This window comes from Echinops telfairi, unplaced genomic scaffold (assembly GCF_000313985.2).
Source record: "Echinops telfairi isolate 266 unplaced genomic scaffold, ASM31398v2 ScPeMD7_3;HRSCAF=10, whole genome shotgun sequence".
Classification (NCBI taxonomy): Eukaryota; Metazoa; Chordata; class Mammalia; order Afrosoricida; family Tenrecidae; genus Echinops; species Echinops telfairi.
The window spans coordinates 21,687,231-21,710,698 of NW_022103899.1; the positions used below are offsets into that span (position 1 = coordinate 21,687,231).

Here is a 23,468-nt window from a genome sequence, read left to right on the forward strand (position 1 = left end):
CTTGCCCATACCTAGGTAATACTTTACAACTCCTAAGAAGATGATGATGGCAAAATTGTTAGTGAAGAAATCGCTTGTTTGTCAGATAGGGCCAGGCTACCAATTGGAATGGTGTCTGGGGTCTTAAAGGCTTGTATTCAAGCAGGCAGCCATCTAAAGTGAGGCATCAAGCCCATAAAGAAGCACACCAGCCTGTGTGATCCAAAGATGCTAACAAAAACCAAATATGAAGGGAGAAGTATCAGAGCTCAAGTTGTGAACAACCAATTTGTAGAAGGCTATGGAGGGCAGTGGAGCCCAAAATCCAACTGCAGAGTAGCTAGTCAGATCAATCCCCTGGAGGATCCACTCTAGCCACAGGTGAGGGACTCAAACGGCTTTACTATCATACAGAGATGATTGAGAACATGATTACAGTGGAGCAAACCGAAGTATAATATCCTACTTGGTCAGCTGACCTCCCTCATGACCCAACCTGAATTGGCTCTAGGCTCAAATAGTTCTCGATTGTGCCATGACAGACATTCCTTCTCTGGCTTTAAAAGTATCTTTGGTGGTCTTTTCTTTCTTACTTTTAATTTTTATCTTTGTATTAGTAGTATTTTCTTCCTTCTGATTCATTTCATCTTTAATTTCTATTGTGTCTGTAGAGTGTCCCAATTTAAGCAGCACAGAAGGAGTGGATGCGCAGAGGAATAACTCATGCAGTGGGTTCTCGGGAATGCAGGAAAAGGGAGGGTGAAGGGAACTGGGAGGCAAACGATGAATGCAGGAGTGGGGAGGCTCTCGAACTGATTGTGATGATGTATATAGAACTCTTTTTCCAAAGTGATTCAACTCTGGAGCTGTATGATCTGTGAATATTATATTAAGCAAACTACTGAAAACATAAAACAAAACAAAAAACCACCTACACTTGACCAATGGTTACCCTGGGTGAAGGAGGAAGTGTTTTTTCTTAGGGGGCATTGAGTTTCTGTTACTGGTGGTGGAAGACTTTAGAAAAGGAGATCAAGAGTGGTTGTACAACACGAAGACTACAATCAGTGGCACTGAATTATACGTGCAGAAGTTGGACGCTTTGTTCCATACATTTTTGCTACAATTAAAAAAATAATTTCATGAATACAATGAGTGCATGGTAGAAGAAAGTGTTCTAAAATTGATTTGGTAACGGTTGTACAACTCTTCTAGATATGATTGATATGTGGCTGAAGTGCTACTAAAACTAAAAAAAAAGAAATCTCTTGTTCGTGATAAAATGATACAATGCATTAGAACAGATTATCTTATTTTTCTCAAATGGACTACTCTAGGGAGCGTGTTTTAATAGTTATAATCATACAGTAACTTCAAGAAGAATTCAGATAAAGGTATAAAAGAACCACCACCACAAAAATCCAGGACTTTCATATACATCACTGCACTCAGGTGTCTCAATACCTTTGGAGCATGACGTTGTTATTCCTGCAGTATGGAGATGCAGCTGAGGTCTCATTTACATCATATAACAAGTGTGTCAGAGGTCTTCGAGCTGCACCCCTATCTCCTAGACAGGTTGTGCAACTTGGCTGCAACCAGAGGTGGGACCGTCAAATGTCTTTTGCTTCTCATCAACCCGAAAAGTGGGGGATGTTGGAACAAGGGTATGAAAAGAGGCTTACTTGTATGATGCATCCTGTATTTATTTTGTGCTAGTTTATGTTATAGTTTGGGTAAAACCAGCCATCCAGGTCGCAACCAAGAGAAGAAGAAACGGCAATGCCTGTTACCCAACCGCGTATGTGCAAGGACACTGAAGAAAACCACCATTGGCAATGAGTCCACACTTCTTAGAGCTCCCAGGCGGAAGTGTAAGTGAGAGTTGAGTTTGACCCCCACCCCAAGGTACTTCATTATCCTGCCAGCATTGCTTCCCGCTCAAGCAACCGTAATGTACCCCTGATCCCCCAGGGCATTTGCAGATGAAGAAACTGAGGCCCAGAGGTCAAGCGACCTCCACGGTCACCGAGTTGGCTGGTGGAAGAATTCAAACACTGGTCTTTGAGCTCCCACTCTGTGCTCCTGGTAGCGCCCTGCTGCCGGTCTAACACGTAGGACAGATGACAGAGCTAGAAGTCAGAATAGCAGGCATCACTTACTAGAGCCTCACTTGAGGTCGGGTTGGAGTGTTTTGCAATGGAATGTTTTCATATAATCCCCAGAAAAAAAAAATCTACACAGCAGATGAGGAAACAGAAGCTCAAAGAAATGACACAACGTCTTCAAGGCCCCACTGCAGCAGAGCTGGGCTTGAGTCCAAGTCTCTGTGCAGCCAGTGCACTGTCGTCCACAGTTGTCTCTCCCTGCTCAGCACACTTGGTGAAAACGGCAGCAACGAGACAGGGGCAGCCGGCATGGGTGGGTATTGTTACAGTGTATTCCAAAAGTGACGCTACAGAAACATGATCCAAAGCAGGTGACGCCGTTCGCCTGCTAATACTTACGATCTCAATGCTAATCCTGGAGAGGTTCCCTCTAGGAGGTGAAAGGCCTTATTTAATCAAAATCCGTTTTGGAGATGCAAACAGCCATGTATAAAATAACAAGTAAGTGCAGTAAATAAATAAACAGATTTATCAGATCATGAAATGAGAGTCACCAGGGACGCCTTTGGTGAGGGGAGGGAGAGCCTCCTGTCACAGTTTGTGATAAATGTTGAAGAGGTTCAGGCTAGCCCCTGAGCTGGCACCGACTCTGCCGTCTGTGTTTACAGCCTCAGTCCCTGATTCCCCTGTCATATCCTGACGGGAAGAACAAGACCTGCAGAATTGACCTCTTTCAAATGTTCAGAAGACTGGGTTACAGTTGGACTTAAATTTCGGATGATACCTTGGCGGTATCTGCTGTTCACGGGCAGATCACGAACTTGCCCAGATTGCATCTGCATCACAAGATGAGAGCAGCCTGTGGTCCCTTGCCTGGAGTAGAAAGCCCCTTTCTCCTGTTGCATGCTGGTGGTTTCAACCTGCTGACCTTGTGGTTACCAGCCCCAAGTGTAACCACTACACCACTAGGGCTCCTCTACTCAGAGGCCCCCTTTTATCTACAAAATCCCATGTTTCACTGCTGGTCCTTTGCTCCTGCCTTTCCTTTTGCTCCAGCTCCCATGGTCTCCAGTCAGCCGTCGGCGCGTCTCTTCATGCATATGGTGGGGATTTAAAAAGTTCCTGGGTTCATGCCCACCCAGGGACGCCAAAAAAAAAAAAAAGTTCCTGGGAACAATGTCATGAACTTCTAGCTCTATTTTTCTATGAAACTTTGAAGTCCTCTCAGACTGGCTTACCGGTATCTCACAATTATTAGTAACAGCACTAATGTGGTTTGTTTTTCTATTCCAAGGAAACGCATGATCTGATCATGCGTAAGAATAAAACGCAGAGAGATTAACATAGGGATAAGACATGTAAGATTCAGACAGAAAAAGCACATTCATGTGATGGCGTGTTCTTTAGAAATCGCAACGGCAAATTTTAGTGTAGACCTTCTAAATCCCTATTAATATCGAGTCAAAATGAGAACTTTTGGGAAACAACCAATCAGAGACATTATGAGTATGAGGAACGAAGGGCTTTGCAAACGCAGTGTGTGTTTGGAGATACATTTGGAATAGAGAGACAATAACAAATGTGGCCAGGGGGAATGTTTCATCACATTTTTTTAAGAAAAAAAAATTTAAATCAGAGATAAAGTCATTTTAAAAGAGTTTCTTTCCCTCCAGAACTTTCAGCATAAAACAATAAGAATATGCGAGGGGGACTTCAAACAGGTAGAGGAAAATGGAATGAAAAGGTAATGGGCTTGTCCCAGGAATTCTTTGAAGCCCTCTCGTATAGACATGGGCTCTGCCCTAGAACAGCACTGTCATGAACCGTAAATAGATAGTGTTTCTTCTTTTTTACCTGGGAAGCGCGGTGATTTTCCCCCATTTCTCCACACAGAACCTTCTTGGGCCGTTGCTCCCTCGGAGAGAAGCAAATCCTTCGTAGGGAATGCTGGATGTGCCCGTGACAAACTATCAAGCCAAGAAAACAGAAAAGGCCCGGTCAGAGGCCAGCACCCCACCAGGTGCCCTACGCTGGCTGCGCTAGAGCAGGGCACCGCTCCCCGAGGGAGAAGGGTGGGAGGTGAAACGTTACAGCCAGGACAGACGGACCGTGGCAAGCAGCAAACAGAGAAGAACACTAAGCATGGGTAGTGCGTTCTCCAGGGAAAGGGGAAGGGGAAGAGGTAATAGAAGAGCAAGTACTGTGTAGCTGACCACCTCAGAACTTTAAGCCAGTCCCGTACCCCATTACAGACGAACCAATTGACTGCATCAGCTAATCCCAGACTCTAAGAAGCAAGGAGCGCTGGTGGCACTCGGGGTTGGGTCTTGTGCTGCCAACTGCAGGACTGGCAGTTCCAACCCATCAGCTACTTTTCAGGAGACAAAGGAGGCTCTTCTATAAAGATTTATAGTCTATGAAACCCTCTATGGGGTCTCTGTGATTCAGAATCATACTGACAGCAGTGATTACTTAAGAAGTATCAGTCGCTGATCAACTAAAGGCCAATAAAATCGCTTCTGGACTTGCAAATTGGAGGGCCAGAGCCCATCCTAAAGAGCCAAAGCCCAGGCCACTCGTCATACTCCGACTGCGAATGCCCAGGGCTTGCCACAGCTGGGCATTTCTTCCACAATGACGTGGGCAATTGTAAACACCAACAGGCAATAATGATTTCTTTCCCCTGACATTTTCATTGAACTTCACTGTTCCCTGAAAATTGTGGGGAGACATAAAAGAAAGGGCAGTTTATCACAGATTGAGGCCACGTCTTGAAGGAATGAAGATCCTCTCTTTCTGCTAAGTGGGGAGGGGAAGGGGGGCAGGGCCTGGCCTGCAGAGCACTCTGGGGTTTTTAGCCGAAGGGGCCAAGCTGCCCTGAAGGCAGATGTCACTCCTGTGGTTCTTACAACTCTATCAAATTCGTTCACTTGGCTGGGGAGATTCTGCACGGTGATGGAGTCACAAATGCAGTTAGAACAGATGGTAGGTTATATACATCCAGGTCAACATGGTCTGCATGTATCGAGTAGACATAACAATTATTTTAAAATGCAATTCAACAATAATTGTATCGATGCAAGAAAAAAACGTTAGCCAATGACATCCTACCTGTAACAACCTTAGTCGTTGTTCATTGTTGAATCTTTCCACTGCAGCCCAGAACCACCGAATTACAATATGATTGTCATGGTATCCTAGTAAATCAATCACAAAAGATCATATTACTTTAACTCTTTCATATTTAGCCTTCCATATTTGTCCAGGTAAACATGACAAATGACCTCCACACATAAATCATTATCTTGGATTCTTTAAAGATTGTCTGTATTTTAAGATTAAAGAATAATTCTGTAAATGTGACCATATGAGTGCCAAAAGTGAAGCAAAAAAAAAGGAAATCTGAATCCACTAAATGAAACCAAGAAGTCTGTTTTCATTTAGTGGCCACGAAGTTAAACTAGTGGCGAGAACAACAAATGATTCTCTTTAAAACCCCATCAATTCTGAACAACGTAATTACTGTTACTGAAAATGCTTCACCCGTGTGCTGTTATTTATTTAAGAAATCATTTTTAAAACACTGTTGAGAGAAGAACACAGTGTTTTAGATTTTATATCATTGGCTAAGTCAATAGCACTATCAACAGAATTACTGTATGTCTCCGGAGGGTGATTTATGGTGTTTTCTATCATAAAATGATACTGATGTCTCTAAAGTGAACCAGAGACACATATAAACCACAAATACAAGAACGGATTTGAGGCTTAATTCTAGTCCCAATGTGAAAGCAGTTAGTTCTTATGACATGGCCTTACTCGATACCTGCCCTCATGACGAGATCACTGAAGCTATGGGTGCTGTAGCAAAGTGTGGTGAAGAAATCAGACGGTGCCTGGCTGTCAGAGAGACTAGCAGCTGGGGGTCTGAAAGGATTGTCTTAAAACAAGCCGCCTCTTAAAGGAGCCATTAACTAAGTCCACATGGAAGAAGTAGACCAGTCTGTGTGATCTAAGTATTGTAAACACTACAATCCAAATTCAGAGAAAAGAATAGTATCAGAGCTCCAGTTCTGAACACTTGGTTTGCAGAAAGCTATGGATGACAGTGGAAGCCCAAACTCCACTTTCAGAGTCCCCAGATGTATTAAGCCTCCAGTGAATTCCCTCTTACCATGGTCCAGGGATGCGAACAGCCTTTCTACCAGACAGAGCACTGCAGAGTCAATGTTATGGATGATGTAGTTAGGTTAAATTGTTAACACTGCATCATTTGTTCTCCCCTTTGACCCATTTTAAAGTTGTTTCCGTTTTTTAAATTTTTCTTTCTTTTTGGTTGGGGTTTTTCTGTTTTGTTGTTGTTTCTTGTCATTGTTGCTGTGTTTTTTTGTTGTTGTTTGTGTTTTGTGTGATTTTCTGTATCTGACATCCAGGACAGGTAAATCTATCACTGGATGAATAATTACCTAGGGGCATGGCAGGGGAGAGAGCAGATAACTGGGGAGCTAACAACAAGCGCGAGAAAGAATGAAATTGAGTGTGGTGAACTGCACAACTTTTCTTAATATGCTTGAACTGCTAAAAATTGTATGTGAATGACATTCCAATAGAACTATTAAAAAAAGGAGAAGACATAATTTTTGAGATCCACTATGTGCCAAGCACTGTACTAAAGCTTGTAGGTACAATGGCCAAGAAAACAGGCCTTCCCAGCGGTCTAGTCCAGTCCAGGTGAGAGAGGCAAGGGCCAATCTGATCATGGCACCATAGGCACAGGCGGCCAGCTGTTTGACATGCTGTGTACAGGTTCACATTTCACAATTACGCTGCTTTCACACTGATCACAAGTGAAAAGGAAAAACGTGGAGACTGATGTCTCCACTTAATATATAGCAAATCATCATCAACTTAAACGTGACTTCTATTTCATACTGTAAAGGAATTTAATTCCCACAGGCTGGATTGGGGCAGTGCTTGTGGATTCCTTTTAGTGAACTGAAATCAAGTTCAGAGAGAAAGCTGACAAGGAATAAGGTGCCAACAGGGATTCCAACCAGTTAAGGACAAGCTCCAATATAACAAAAGCGACTCTGGTTCTTTGACAGCAGACATCATTAGAAAAGAGATGGAGGCAGCAGCACAAACTATTTTAATCTGAAATTTTCCTCACATTTCTGAATGGTTGCAGAATTTGGAAGAATTTTGACTTGTTTCCCATTTGGTCAGTGAAGGAGAGGCCCCGTTTGGAGAAGAAAGGGACCCATGTGAACAATGGACGGATGCAGGGGGTCATGTCTGACCTGTGCAGAGACCAGCTTTTTCGTTTCGAGCAGATACTGTTCTCGCCTATACACTGAGAGCACCGGGCCTCACAGCTTTCAAGATTTTGGACTTTATGAATCAGCCCTCTTTTTTCTTCTGCGCTGTTGCTTGTGCCAAACATTTTGGAGGAGAAGCAAACGCGTCTCACTGTATTCTCTACCGACAGCTGCTGTGTGTACAGACGGCAAGTGGTCGAACAGCAGCTTCGTCGTTCAGTGCCAACCAGCGGGGGCAGCAACAATGGCAGCTGAGTAGCTCACCCTTTTCCCGTCACCACCCAATTCAACACTCTCCTCCCAAGAATTATGCTTGATAAGATGGACAATGAACTTAGAAATCAGTACATGATTAGCAATATACAATGAATGAAAAGGTAGAAAATGTACACGTAAAAATGACTGATTTGATGCAGTGCATTGTGCTTAGGAATGAGCTATAATACTTCTGGAACAAAGTAAAATTTCTAGCATATAGAGGGAAATGGTCATTATTAAAAGTCATTTGGTTAGAAAGTTATATTAGCTGAAGCTATACTTGGGTCAATCGGAAATGACTTATGACACCAATCGGACTTAAAGAGACAGCAGAAGTGGAAACTGCAATTTAATACAGGGCTGCAAACCAGTTTGAACCAGTTCGGACATGGTGGATGCAGCACAATTAGGACAGGCCTAATTTTGTGGGTGTGTGGGATGATCAGCAGAACAGCAAAAATTATGGGCTGAAGCGCAGGAATGGGAAACTTGGAAGAGGTGCAGTGAGCGCTTTCAGGAGGTGGATCGGATATTGGATTATTGTCAGGACAGCACAGGGCAACACAAATGCATAGCAGTGTACTGGCTGCTGTCTTTGATGAAATGGGCACCAGTATTTTGCTATGTGATGTGCATGTTGCCCTTGTTTTCTAAGATTATGTTTCTAGCAGAGAGTGGGCTGGTAATTTTTTCCATTCTGTTTATCACAGTGGTACACCCACAGTTTACAAATCCAAGTCCATTCTGGTTTCACTCCATTGACCATGACTGAGCCCCGAAGAACTGGTTCAAAGCCCTAACTCATTAGCACCTCCCGTTGGAGTCCCCCAGCTTCTCTGCGGGACAAGATGAGGCTTTCTTCTGCAAGCATTTCCAGCCTCAGAAACTCGGGAGGAGTTCTACTCTGCCCTGTTGGGTTGTAATGCGACGGAACCCGAAGGGCGTGGAACGGGACCCGAGAGAATGGGAAAGCAAGGCCAGGTTTCAGCAGCACTGGCACCCTGGAAGAGCCCATCAGAAACCCAAACAGAGTCCACTGAGCAAAGTGGACTGACTCAAGGGCACCTAACCCTAACCACCACCCAAACCTCCTGCTGCGGAGGCCATTCTGACACACAGGGGCTTCTCCAAGGGACTGCTGCTGTTGCTTATGTCCTGCCTCACTGTGACCCTGTGGGGCAGAGCAGAATTCCCCAGTTTCCCAGTCTGCACATCTCTACAGAAGCAGACCTTAGAAGGTTCCCAATAAGGCAGGGTTTCCAAGGGTATAAATCATCATGGAAACAGAAAGCCTCACCTTTTATTCCAAACCTTAAACCTTCCTTTCTTTCTCTGTTTCACTGAGAACGGCTCCGGTCCTAAGTCTATTTCAGTAAGTGACTCATTCATTGAATCAAAATTTGTCTTTTTTCCATTCTCCAAGTTCAGGATTTGGCTAACCGCTTACACCTTTAATTAGAACCAAACCAAAACACAGGCTCTGTCACGGCAGTGGGAAGATGGTCTAACGTTGCAGTGGCTCTCGGGAAATGTCTTTGCTTAAAAGCAATGAAACAAATAAAAAATCTAACATCTCATGCGGATGGCTGATTTGATGGCTGGCTGATTTGACGATTGGATTTCAGTGACTTTGGTCATTGGGAACTAATGGGAACGTTGTACTGATTTACAGAGATCTGTACTGAAATGGCAGATAACAATAGTTTTCTCTTCAACTGAACTTAAAGCTTGGATAAAGAAAGGCTTCATCAATAAACATTTTGGATTTTGAGACTCATGTGGTTTTCTATTCACCTGTTTCAGCTGTGAACTACATCTGGCAACTGGTTAAATGAAATACAGAAAACCTGTGCTGCTCATTAGGAAGTGCAAGGGGTGTGTCTCTTTAAGTATTCGGATGCAGGTGAAATAGGTGGGGTCTGAGCAGCTGCATATTAGCTCCTGCCGGTCTATACACAACACCATGAAGCAATTAATTAGTGCTCCCAAGGACCCATTTCCTCATCAACAATTAAAAAGTTAGGACATCCTTCCATGGCGTGTAAACAGTCCTCCCCCCACCCCCAGACAGCTGAGGTAACTTCTAAAGAAGAGAAGGGAAGGGTCCTTGCCCAGGGTCTCAGAGGAGAGGGTCTCAGGCCAACGATTAGAGTGCACGTGTCTTTGCTCGCCCTGCGTTCAGCGCAGCAAAGCGGAACCGTTTGTTTCCCTCTAATTGGGAACTTAAAAATCCATCTGTAAAACTGATTTCACCTCCTCTATATTCTGTGTTGTTTCTCCAGTCACTTAAGTCGATTTCTGCAGTGCCTGCAATGACCAGTTCCAATTCTCTTGCATCGAAGACAGACACCAGTCTGGCATCCACCACCTGCGGAACAGACATCGTAGAAGCCGCGGCTCAGTAACTCAGGGAAATCTTTGCTATAATTAAGTCGATCAGAACACGAGAACACAAAAATTTATGTAGTAGGCACTTTATAGGCTGAAAAATTCTCGATGGTATATGTAATTTATTAAACTTTTACTTATGTTTACTGTTGAGAACACACAGGAGCACAGACACCTATTCAACAGTTTCTCCAAATATATTTTAGTATAACTTCGATAGATGGACTTCAACAGGATTTCTGACTTATAAGTGGCCCTGGTCCGCTTTTGGACATGATCTAGTACTCATAAGAGTCACCGAGATTTTGTTCCCATGACTGTTCCTTCGTCACCTGTCAAGCCTGGACCAGAACTCACCCTCTTGTTGGAAGCAACCATGTTAATCAAATGTGCCGCATGTGCTCAAAGGCAAAAGGGCAGTGGGCCAGTAGGAAGGAGGTAGGAAAATTAAAACCCAACAAAACATGGAAGAAGTGGGACCAGTGATGATTCACTGAGGGGACTGCAAGGGAGGAGTTGAACTCATGTATGTGAACTGTTAATCACCTAGTGCATAATGAAACGTTTAGAGAAAAAGTCACGCGGAACGCATGTCCTAACTCACTCGGCCCTCAGACACCGTCATTTCAGCTCAAGCATGGGATTGGATTACCTGTATAGAAGCACGGGTAAAATGCATGACTTAAATGATATAAGTGGTCATTAAATCATTGAATCCAATTTGAAATCAAGTCTCAACATTTTTCAACAATCTCTTGTAAAGTGACTGAAGCTTTTTTATCCTCTTGAAACATAGGGAAAATATCTTAGAGTTCTTAAAAATTGAACTAGCACCCACAAATATAGCAAGAGAGAAAATCGAAATATCCCATAGAGATAGGCTACAGTAAGAGAGAGATATCATCACTGCTATCTGACTACAAAAGCCCACTTCTGCTAGTCCTCTTTACCTCATAGAAGCCACGCACTAAGCTCTCTGTTTGTTGCACCACACCCCTCTCAATCCTCCACTTCACCATCCTCTCGATGTATTCCTTCTTGTTCTTCTCTGTGACTGGGATGTTGGCACCCCCGGGCTTCAGTTCCCGTTCGGTAATCTGCAGTTAAAAAACAAAAGGACTGAGTATGAAGCAGTAATCCTGATGTTCTAAGAATGGGCTGCTTCAATGAGCAGAAATCAAGCAGCTACCCATCTCTGTCCCCAGCAGGTCCCACGAGCACCCACCTGGCACAGAACACATTTGGCCTGGTGCTGAAGCACACACTGGGCAACATTCCATAAAAACTAGGAGTGAGCAAATGGCAAAAGCCTCCATAGTTGAAAAAGAAAAATGCATCGCAAGAACTGAATGGTAAGCTTGAGTCCCGACTAAGAAGCTCAAGTCTTTTAAATAAAGATGGACTGGCTCCAGGAACTGGTTCCCCATTTTTTGAATGCTTGAGAAAAACACATTTTCAAAAACTCCCAATTCAAAAACTTGGACTAGGCTATCTACAGAAGGCCAATATTTAAGAGGGATTTTAAGGAAGCAGAATTGGGTTCAAGTGAATGTTAAATTGAGACATTATTTTTGAAAATGCATGAGATTCAGACCAGCCAAACAATTATGTCTAATTAAGAATCTTTCTTATAGCCTAGTATATTATTTCTGCAGGTAGTTTTAAAAATATACTCTTCTACTAACGTCGAATAGAACAAAGCTTTCACACACCTGCTTTTAAACCTTCAACAACGTGTCATTACTTGTCCTCCAATTCAACACAACCTATTTCATTCAGTTCCTTTCATTTAAAACCTTTATTCTACACAAGGCACATCCTGATCTCTATTCTGATCTTAACTGGAAATAAAAATAGTATCGATTATAACACTCAAAAAAAGGTCATAAGTTAGAACATCTTATCCTGCAGCTTATATTAATGATTACAATGACTATTATTACAACTGCATGTGAACTTGGGTCTAAATCACCAACCAGGTCACAGATGAGTGTCTGGGTCTTAGCCCTTAATTAAATTATTTCCCAACCAATAGCATTCAATTAGCACACTCAGCCATTGAAGTACCCAATCACAGACCTGCCCAAAAACTTCTTCATTCACAGTGAACGTGAGGTCCAGGATGTCGTGGATGTCATTGTCCTTCATCCACTGCAGGCTCTGGTGGAACTCTTCATCAAGATACTCTAGATCACTCAGGTCACACAGGCTACGATGACAGACAGAAGCAGATATGCAGGCCTGACTACTCAAGAGTCACGAGAGAAGAACGTACGATTTACAGTCACGTTTCTGATTCACTTAACAGGCACAGCTTCCTGGAATCTGTCTAGTGGAGATCGATAATCAAACTAGTGAAATCATTCGGAAGCTTGGCATATGCCTCATTAGAAAATCCCGACTAGATAAGATGTCTTAGGAATCACTCTCAGCCCCTTCTTTTACAGTCACAGAAGTGGAGGTTCAGAGAACAGGAGCCATTTGTATGGTTACCCCAAATTAATGCCAGAGCAGGAATGGGGAGATGAGTCAACAAGTTGGGGTTATTATAAAAACTGAAAAACAAACTCACTGCCATTGAGCCACTGTTGACCTACAGCAACCGCCTGTGGGTTTCCAAGACCCTACCTGTTTTACAGGCACATACTATCTTAAATACTCTTCTCCTAATTTGAAATTATGTATGTTTTATACTGTGCTTTAGAAGCCCTGGTGGTGCCATCACATAAGCACTGTACTGCTAACTGTAAGGTTGACCGTTCAAACCTGCCAGCTGCACATAGGGAGAAAGATGAGGTTATCTACCCCGTAACAATATTCCTGATATAAGAATAAAGGAATATTCCCTATATAGGATCACTGAGTCAGAATTGACTTGATGGCAATGGGTTCTTCTTTTTTTCAATACTATAATTTTTTTCTAAAGACTGGATTCTGTGATAAATATCACAAACTGTTCACTTTCTCCTTCCTAGCTATTGTTTTTTCCTGTGGTTTTATAAACAGCAAGCCATAGAATACCTATAGCTATAATGGACATCCAGATGGCGCTATTAAGTGGACTGCTGACCAGTGGAATGTGCAATGGAAGCGAGATGAGGGCTGGTGGGATAGACTTGTGAATCATGGGAGATGCAACAGGGTGAGGAGATGTTCCGAGACCAGCAAGTACGGAGAGAATGGCAGAGCCCCAGGAATGGACGCTTCAGGAACACCAAGGTTTAAAGTTGACGCTGAGGAGAAAGTCACAAAGGAGAGAGAAGAATAACAGATGTCCTGGGGAGAGTATGGTGGCAGGGTGCGGATGATCAAAAAGACCCAAATCAGCAGACTGGTTTCTAAAAGACCCTCAGAGATAAGGGCCATATTCTTTCAAAACATCCTTTGGTTACGTGTGGGAAGAAAGGTAGGCTACAGTGTGTTGAACTAAAAAATTCTCATTGCCATCAAGTCGATGCGGACTCCTGGCTACCTTAAAGGACAGGGTAGAACTGCCCCTGTGGGTTTCCGAGATGGTAGCTCTTTATGGAAACAGAAAGCCTCATCTTAACGGAGCTGCTTATTGGTGGTTCCGAACTGCTGACTTTGCAGCTAGTAGCCCAATGTGTAACCACTATGCAACCAGGGCTCCTACAGTGGGTTGAGAGGGGATACATTTGATTTGGGAAGTACACAGATAGCGACTATGTATTGCTTTTCTAGGAAGCTTAACTTAGAAGATGAGAGAAAAGTAATGCGTGAAAAGAAGAAAAGTATCCCACCGGGCACCAGCGAGGCCTGAAATGACCTTTGTTGCCCAGTGCTTCAGGTGCACCAACACTGAAGGGCAGAAGGCAAATGTAACCAGACCCAGGACAATGGTTTGTTTGCTTAACACTCCTACACTGGAGGTTTAGGCTTCCATTTTGCTGAAGATACGTGGGCATGAGGTACTTGGCCTAGGCTGGGGAATATAGGTTGGACAGAACCAAGCAATACTCTGTGCTTTCTCACTGCAGATTTGAGCTACTGCCCAACAGATATCTAGTTGCTTTCTTCTGCTCACTGATTATAATACAGCAATGGTTTGCCTCACACTTTACAAAGATCACAATCTTTCACTGTGATAACAATTCATTGAAAGGCCCATGGACACAGCCCTCTCCTAACAAACAAAACCAGATAAAACAAGAGTGGAAACAAAGAGAATGGAGACTGAATCAAGAGTAAGCAGTTGAAAGTTTCCATAAAGCAAAATATAACACCCCTCTAATAAAGAGCATGGGGCTGTGAGTCACCCAACCTAACCCACAGCTATTTCATTAATAATCGGCATTAATCCCACAAGAATTTCAATGCTGTATTTGAAGAGTAATTGGTCTGAAAAAAAAGCATGTGTTGCAACAAATGAGGATAAGTTATTTGGAGACTTTCAGGAGCCAGATCGGAAGAGAGGGTCACAAGCAGGAAAAACACAGAAAACATTTGAACTCAGTCATTTCAGAAATGCAAACCACTACTAAGTTGAATAACAGATTTGAGATAGTGGACAGATAAGCAATGGCTCTGACAAAAGACATTTTTTTCCCAGAAAAGAAATACTGTGTTTTTGCATGCTAATTATGCCAGCAATAAAAATACTCTTACATCCTGAGCAGCGCCTTATAAAACGGCCGTGTGAAGAAGGCATCCAGCAAATACTGGTGGATCAGCGCCAGACCAAGGATCCGACCGCTGAACCGGAACCTGCGAAGGGAAGGGATGAGACCACAGTCATGCGTGGAGCCATTTCTAGGGGCTCCGAGATGCTTCTGACACGGCTTCCAGCACTCAGCATCTGTTTGTCCAGGATTCTTGCCTCAGAGGTCCATGAGCATTTGTGTGTACCTCAGGGTACCTTTGCTAGGCCAACCATCCATATCTACTTCACAGAGAAATATTTCTCTCTGAGCTTGAGAGAAACCAGGCTCTAGTTTCGCCCTGTGTCAATAACGGCCACCACGTAGTACCCTCGGTTGCCCACCTGCCCTCCCTTAAGCGTTATGGTGCAATTCCCCAAGGCACTTCCAGGAGCTGTTGAACAAATGAGCCTGCGCTAATGACGAGCACGCCCTTCCCCTTCTGGCTTGCTTGCAGAGCTATGGAAGGGGTTCCCAAATGCAGGTTCAGTAGCATTTCCCTTTTGAGGAAAAGCCCAATCTCAGATCCTAACCCTCTTCTGTCTCAAATCACCCTCCTGATGGTCACTGTCACCATCTCAAAATTATGCACGTGGATATTTGGGGAAGTTTTCTCATGGGACATTCTGTTCTCTAAAACGTCATGGCTCGATTCAGTTCTGAATCACTCTGGAAACTTTATTACGTCTATCTGTTATGACTGGATTTGCTGACTGAAATGTACACTTCCTTGCTCGTTCAAAAGTATTAAATTCCTAGCTACTTGGAAGTCTGATGCCTTCCAAAAGTGTACACTCCACACGGAGGGGGCCACACCGTCGGGCTGTCATTGTGTCTGGGGCAGCCACTTGCCGCTGAAGGCGCAGCAGCGAACTGGAACTTAATTTGAAGAATGGGTCCTCAAAGTTAACACCCTCCACCCACCAACAGTAACTTCATGGCTAAATCGTGGCTCCAGGAGGAATTTTCCATGAGTCCTGCTCTTTGGTTACTATCAGTGGCTATAAATAGGAATAAATCATTAGGGATTATAGGAAGTAGCCAAAGTCTATAAATGTAGAGTTTTAGAGGGGGGAGGGGAATTAAGGGCTTTTTGAAAGAATATGTTTTGGGATTTTCAGAAGCAATAATCCCAGGTAGGATTCCAGTATCAGTTTTTCTTGATAATTGATAGGAGAAAGTAGAGAAGAGACACTCTCTAATTACAGCGAGGGACGCCCAGACCCCTCGCCCATGCCCCGTCTGCTATAGGGTATCACCACGGGCTGCTACAGCCGCACTTCACCCAGCTGTTCTCTGCTCTGCGCCCCCGAGTGTTAGCTCCTTCTTCCAGGACTCCTGTACAAAGCTGTTTGGCTTCCCCGCCACAACCTTCCTCTATGAAGCCCACCCCAGCCCACTTCACAGATGCCCAGACGTGCTGACGATTCAAGAACCTCGTTGGCAGCCCAACATCATCCGCAGCTCTGTTTGTCCTGGAAGAACTTTTTTCATCCCACTTCTCATAAACTTGACCTTCTGGGACAAAATCTATGACCAGTTTAGAGATGCCTGCGCATTGCAATTTGAAAGCAAAGGCAAGACTCAACGGAGGTATTTAACTGAAATACGTTTTTGCCCAAGAACAAAACCATTTTCAACACGGATTCACCTAAAAATTAGTATCCTAGCAAATCAAGTGAAACAAAGCCAACTTACCACTCATGATGATTGTCCACAAAAGCAGACATGGGGCTGATTTGTACTGTGTATGTGTCATTGGCTGAATATTCAAATAAGCCATAGTAAGGGTTAAAAAGTTCTCTGGATACCAGGAAGAAAAATTCTCTGGAAGGTCCGCTGTAATCCAGCCTTTAAAAAAAAAAAAAAGACCCATAAAAAGAACAGTTTTTTTCCCCCTCTGTCTATATGGGGCCCATTCTCTACAGTATTCAATATGCTATAAAGTACTCATTAGAAGTTTACTTTTCCACATACCGCAGCTAAGACAATGTGAATACTCATGGCTCCTGAACCACAGTCCTGACCCACAATCGTGAAATGGCCGTGTCTCTAAGTCATATTCCAAAGGAAACTGTCGTTAGGTGGAGTTGGTACCGACTCACAGCTCCCCTCGGTAGGACACAAAGAAACACTGGCTGATCCTGCCCTGCACCTGCACCTGCACCGTCCTTGAAATTGCCGCCATGCTGCGGCCCACTGCAGCAGCCCATCTCATTGAAGGTCTGACTCTTTCTCTACAGGCCCTCTGCTTTTCCAGGCGTGATGCCCTTCTCTAAGGACTGGTCTCTCCTGACAGCAGGACCAGCGTACCTGAGATGAAGTCTCTCCCTCCGTCCTACGGAACATTCTGCCTGTTCTTATTTCGATAGAGGTCTGTTGGTTCCCCGGCCAGTCCAGGAGACATTGAATGTTCTTTGCTGACACTCCGATTCAAGCACATTCATTCTTCCTTGCTCTTCTATACTCATTATCTAATTTCCGCATACATATGAGGCCATTAAAAATACCAAGGCTTGGATAAAGGGTACCTTATTTCTCAAAGTGACTTTTTTTTTAAACTTCAAAGAGGTCTCTTGCAGCAGATTTGTCCAATACATGTCATTTGATTTTGTGACTGTTCCTTCCGGGCGCATTGATTGTCAAGCCAAGTAAAATTAAATTCTTCATAATTTCAATCTTTTCTCCATTTATTAGGATGTTGCTTATTGATCTAGTAGTGAATGTTTTTGAGGTGTAATCCTTACTGAAGGCTGTATTCTTTAAACATCATCAGCAAGTGCTTCAAGTCCTTTTTACTTTCGAGAGCAAGCAAAATGGTGCATTTTTCATGTCTCAGATTGTTAATGACTCTTCCTCCAGCATCTTCTTCTTCATAGTCTTTCTTCTTGGAATATATGCTTCGCATATAGACTGAAGAAGTATGGTGAAAGGATGCAACCCTGGCACACACCCTTCCTGATTTTAACCATGTAGTGTTGTGGTTGCAATCCACATGGTCAGCAGTTCGAAACCACTGGCATCTCTGCAAGAGAAAGACTGGGCTTTCTACTCCTGTAAATAGTTACAGTCTCAGAAACCTACGGGGGTCACTATGAGTCAGCATCGATGCGATGGCAGTGAGAGTATTTATTCCCCTGGGCTGCTAACTACAAGGTCAGCAGTTTGAAATCACCAGCCTCTCAGTGGGAGAAAAACTAAGCTTTCTGCTCCCATGAAGAGTTACAGCCTCAGAAACCCATGGGGGCAGTTCGATCTGGTCATGTAGGGTAGCTCTGGGTCAGAATTGACTTGACGGCAGTGAGTTTGATTTGGTTTGGAGTATTTCCTTGTGCCAATGACTGCCTCTGGGGTCCATATACAGGTTCTGTATGAAGACAAGTAAGTGTTCTGGAATTCTTATTCTTCCCAGGGATAATCATAAGTTATTATGATCCACATGGTCCGATGCCTTAACATAGTCAATAAAACACAAACATTTTTCTGGTATTCTCTGCTTTTAGCCACGATCCACCTGATGTGGCAATGATGTCCACTATGCCACTTGCTCCTTACTGACGTAGTGCTACAAATATTTTTGAATTATCTTCAACAAAAGTTTATTTGCATGTGATATTGGTATTGTTGGGTAATTTCTGCATTCTGTTGGATCATCTTTTCTTAGAATGGCCATAGATACAGATCCCTTCCAGTCAGTGGGCCATGTAGCTGCCTTCCAAACTCCTTGACACAGAACTGTCAGTGCTCCAGTGATGGATCCACTTATTGATGTCAATTGATATTTTGTCAATTCCAGAAGCCTTGTTGTTTTTCACCAGTGACTTCAGTGCTGCTTTGACTTCTTCTTTCAAGACCATCAGTTCTTGATTGTGTACTACCTTCTGAAACGTATGAATATCAACAAATTCTTTTTGGTGCAGTGACCCTGTTTATGAATATTCCTTCAATACTCTTTTGGTACTTCCTGCATCATTCAGCATTTTGTCCATAGAATCCTTCAGTATTTCCACTTGAGGCTTCATTTTGCTTTTCCATCTCTTTCAGCTGGTGAAATGCTCTTCCCCTTTGATATTCTAACCCTGTGACTTTGCACATTTCATTACAATACTTTCTTTGTCTTCCAGAGCCACCCTGGGAAATTTTCTCTTCAGCTGTTTCACTTGATCATTTCTCTTATTTGTTTCAGCTACTCCATGTTTAGAAGCAACTCTCAGAAGCTCTTCTGCATCCATTTTGGTATTTGCTTTCTTTCCAGACTTTTAATGACTTTAAACTCTGTCCTCTATGTAGGATGTCCTTGGTGCCGTCCCACTATTGTCTGTCTTCAGCCACCTGTGCTTGCTGAGTCAGATTTATTCTAGACATTATCCCCAGCTTCAGGTGGGATACACTTCAGCTCGGTGGTTAAGCACTTGAAATCTCGATAGTTCACACCTGTTAGCCATTTGACAGGAGAAAGAGTGGCAATCTGCTGCTGGGCAGACTACAGCTTTAGAAACCCTGTGGGGGAGTTCCACTGTGTCCCCCCAGTAGGCACCTACTCTAGGGTATTCATTTAAATAAACCAAAGGTCCGCAGTCATCTCTATTCAAGGGACATGGAATCCTCCAGGACTTGGGAAATATTTCTAAATGGAGGGAGAACGAACATTCGTGAATGAGAGAGACAACTGTATAGGTGCAAGGCTCCCTGTGGAAATCAAGGCAGAAACAGGCCACGGTAGGGTGCATGTGAAAACTTTAAATTCTAAAACACCAGGGGAAAGTACAAACCAGGAAAATGAGGGTGCCTCAAGTTTCCTTAAGGGGGGATTTGGAGCAGCAGCGGGAACTCCAGCTCCTGATTTACATGACAGTGTAAATGCCATGCTACTTACAAAGACAGCATCAGAGCCAGAGGGAAGGGCAGGAAAAGATTATGGTCAGTGTGAGGGATGACAAGTGACTCACAGCCCTGAGATCAAAATTTGCAGTTAAAAGGCAGCTTGCAGAAAAGCATTTAGTATGCAAAATACATCTGAGAACAATACACACAATGGTTTCTAAGACTGAAAGCAATCAAGGAGAAAGGAACATAACTGATAAACAGGGTGGTAGGATTATGGAAGACCTTTTGACCTTTTTGCTTCTTCCCCTATCGCTTAAATGAAAATTTCCTCTTTTAAAATTTCCTTTATGGACATTATTGCATTGCAGTTTTTCTTCTAATGAAGAAGAAATCATCTGATTCTTGTCTGTCGGTAGATTGTTTTATATACCAAAGATGATTGCATAAGTCCTATTATAGGCAGAATAGAAAACTGGAATATTGATAAAGAAAATAAGGAGATCTGGTGGCTCCGTTGGTTAAGTGCTGGACTGATAATCCATGCTCAGCAGTTCAAATCCACGAGCTGCTCCATGGGCGAAAGATGAGGCCACCTACTCCCATAAATATAGTCTTGAACACCCCGTACAAGGTCTCTATGAGTCAGAACAGACTTGGCTCGAGGGCAGTGAGTTTCAGTAAAGAAATAAAATGGTTCCCGTATGTCTCAGTTGTGAATGTAAAAGAATGATATAAGACACAGAATACACATAGTAATTTCCTGATGTCTGACATATCTGTACTGATTTACACAATATTTTCATTAATAAACTTTAAATTTACTTGCTTTTTAAATATAGCCTTGTCTAACAAAATGAGATGTACTAGTTAAAACTTTTCTAATACACAATTTTAAAATGCATAAATTATTAAATAATTTCAATTTAGCCTTCACAATCAAGTCAATTTGAGCCCATAGGAACCTGATAGGGCACAGAACCACCCTTTCAGGTTTGAGAGACTGTGAATCTTTATGGGAGCAGAAAGCCTCATCTTTCTCTTAAGCTGCTGGTTTTGAACTGCTGACCTTGCAGTGAGCAGCCCAATGCATAGCCACCTTGCCACCACTAACAGCTCCTTCACTAACAGCTCCAATTATGCATCAAGAGTACCACATACCCATATCCACAGTACACTTTCAGAGACTTAAATAATCTGACAGGAAGCCTATGTGTTGAAAATTCCAATAGCACAGACTCCCAGAGCCGACAGGGCTTTAAGACGACATGATGTAACTGCTCTGTAAGGCAGCGGAATACTACATGGTACAGCTACCAGGTGGTCACCAGCATCTGTAGGACCAACCTCAGGTTACCAGGAGCCCCCAAAGCATCACTCTTGCTGCCTCCGATGGAATGATGAACAGACTGCCTCTCCTCATGCCGAGGGGACAGCAGCCTACTTGCGTGGCTACCTTCCACTGACTTAGTTCTGACCTCTGACATCACCCAGAACAAGGACAAATACAGCCCACTCAACCATTCTTCATGCCGAGGTTTTCTCCAACAAATAGTTAAGTCTATTGTGGTTTTGGGAGGGTGTTCTGGTGGTGCAGGGGTTAAGTACGTGGCTGCTCACTGAAAGGTTGGTGGTTTGAGCCCACTAGTCACACCATGGGAGGGTGGGAGATGTGCGAGTCTGTTTCAGTAAATAGTTACAGCCTTGGACACTCTGTGGGGCAGATGTCTCTGTCCTACAGGGGCGTCATGAGGCGGAATCCCCTCCACAGCAGCAGGCGTGGTTGATTCGGGGTATGTGTTAATATAAGGTGACCAGATTTAAAGCGGGACACCATTGACGGGAGGGGGGAGGGGATGGGGGTGGGGGTGGGGGTTCTTGATTAAAACTTTGGTCTATATGGACTAAATAGACCGTTCCCTAGCTTGTCATGCATTCTTTCCAAAAATCAGAACTGTCCCGCCAAAAGCGGGACATCTGGTGGCCTTAGTTTAGGACATTAAACTAGAAGTGAAAAATATCAAAACAGAAAAAGCCATTTTCTCCAGGAATTCTGCACAGAGCAGTTTTCACCTTCCTGGCTTCTGGCCCTGCTGACCGCTACCCCTCTCGTGGCCTTGGCCACATCCTTCAAGCTCTCACGGCCGAGTTTTGCATTCCCTCATTACCCAGATCACTGCGCTCTGGGCAACCCAGGGTATCAAAGTCTGAGAAGGTGTGGCACCTAAGACTGGTCACAATATTCAAGGTGTGGCCTTATCACCAGAGAGTTTAGACAGGACTCTGGCCTTCTGGGAGACTTTTCTCCACTCATGGTTCCAAAGGACTCTGCCTGTTGGGGCAGCCACTTTGTTGACTCATAATGAGCTAATCATCACCAAAGGCTACACCTTTCACCTGTGCTCCTTTAACCTGGGGCTCTTCCTTCCTGGCTTCATGTCGCTGCATTATTTAAGACTTAAGATAAGGGACTTTCTACTTGTTTCTGCTAAAGTTCACCTTGTGAGAGTTCGCCCATGATTCTAACCCACTCTGAGCCCTCTGCTTGCGAAACATCGAAGGTGTCCTGTGAGTGGAGAACTTCATCAGCAGCTATCCCAGTTCCCAGAAACAGTCTATCAGTGGAGAAAAGCATTTTAGAAATTTTGTCCGGTCTCTCCATTTTAGCAGGAAGACTGAGGCTGGAGGAAGCTCACGGACATGCATCACCTGTAACCGTGAACGTAGGTTTCTGACCGCAAGTTTAGAGCTCGTTACTCTTTACAGCTCGCTCTTTAGTAAGACTGAAATGCTAATCTAGACTAAAGCATGTGACTTAGAGAACATGAGTCAGCAGAGGATGGCCTACGGTCAATTGTTGTCCACTTGTTTTTGTAAATAAAGTTCTAGCGGAACACAGTTGCACTCACCCATTTCAGGGATTTTCTGGTTCATGCTACAAAGGCGGAGTTGACTGGTCAAAAGAGACCGTATGGCCTTTTAGCCTTAAATATTTACTACCTTTTTAGTAACTTTATCATAATATCATGTCAATAACACATACCAAGCCCATTGATCTTTGACATAACATATTACGGCACGGCTTGAAAATGACAACGGTGCCTTCTTGCTTTATTTGATGAAGACTGGTCTACAATGTACTCAAAATAATCTTTTGTTTCAACTTCCCCTCTTTATTCTCCTAGCAACCCTACAAGACAGAGTAGAGCTGCCGCTGTGGGTCTCAGAGACTGCAGATCTTTCCAGAAGTAGACGGTGGCGTCCTCCTGTGGAGCAGCACCCGTGTTTTCACTGACCGACTTCTCTTTCCACACTCAGCAGAAGGAGATCGATCACACAGCCTACCGTGGCCCATGGAGGCTCTCAACTACGAAAGTCCAAGGGGCTTCAAAAAGTTTGTGGGAAAAGGATGTTAAAAAGACTGTTTAATTTCTCCCCAACCTTTTTGGAATCCCCGTGGATTATTACCTTGCTCACAGCTGACAACGGAACTGTGATGGTTAACAGAAATGGCTCGGTGGTGCCCGCTTTCAAGTGGCACCAAGGGCAGGTGCCGTCCCTGCCATTCCTTTTGCTTCAAGGAAATCTGAAATGTGTACAAATCATATTCCAGGGTGTATGAAGGGGGACCCACCGAGTGAGCCCTGGTGACAGCCCCACTCTGTGGGAACTTCTTCTACAACCAAGCCCTACAGAAAGGTGAGAGAGCGTCGACTGCACAATAAGCAAGGCAAGCATGGGCTCACCGGTGCACACTTACCAATCTGTAGGGCACAATGTCACGTTATTTCACCGAATCACAGATCCTGTTTCTCAGTCTCCCCGGTCTCTGTCTCCCTCCAGAGTCACTCACACCCCGGCATCAAGCCATTCCGGCTCACCACAACCCTGTAGGATCGAGAAGAACTGCCCCTGGAGGTTGGTTTCCAAGACTG

General features: G+C 43.8%; 1 protein-coding gene across 3 annotated transcripts in view; it reads right to left on the bottom strand.

The window, feature by feature from the left end:
- Positions 1–23,468, bottom strand: part of HECW2 (HECT, C2 and WW domain containing E3 ubiquitin protein ligase 2) — a 457,170-nt gene that overhangs the window by 15,330 nt on the left and 418,372 nt on the right. For all 3 annotated transcript variants that reach the window (XM_045294741.1, XM_004701507.3, XM_045294743.1), the window contains 7 exons: positions 16,408–16,560; positions 14,678–14,776; positions 12,131–12,260; positions 11,002–11,148; positions 9,917–10,031; positions 5,199–5,284; positions 3,942–4,054 (listed from right to left, as the gene is read on the bottom strand). In XM_045294741.1, coding sequence (XP_045150676.1) covers positions 3,942–4,054; positions 5,199–5,284; positions 9,917–10,031; positions 11,002–11,148; positions 12,131–12,260; positions 14,678–14,776; positions 16,408–16,560 — 843 coding nt within the window. The remainder of the gene's footprint in view (positions 1–3,941; positions 4,055–5,198; positions 5,285–9,916; positions 10,032–11,001; positions 11,149–12,130; positions 12,261–14,677; positions 14,777–16,407; positions 16,561–23,468) is intronic.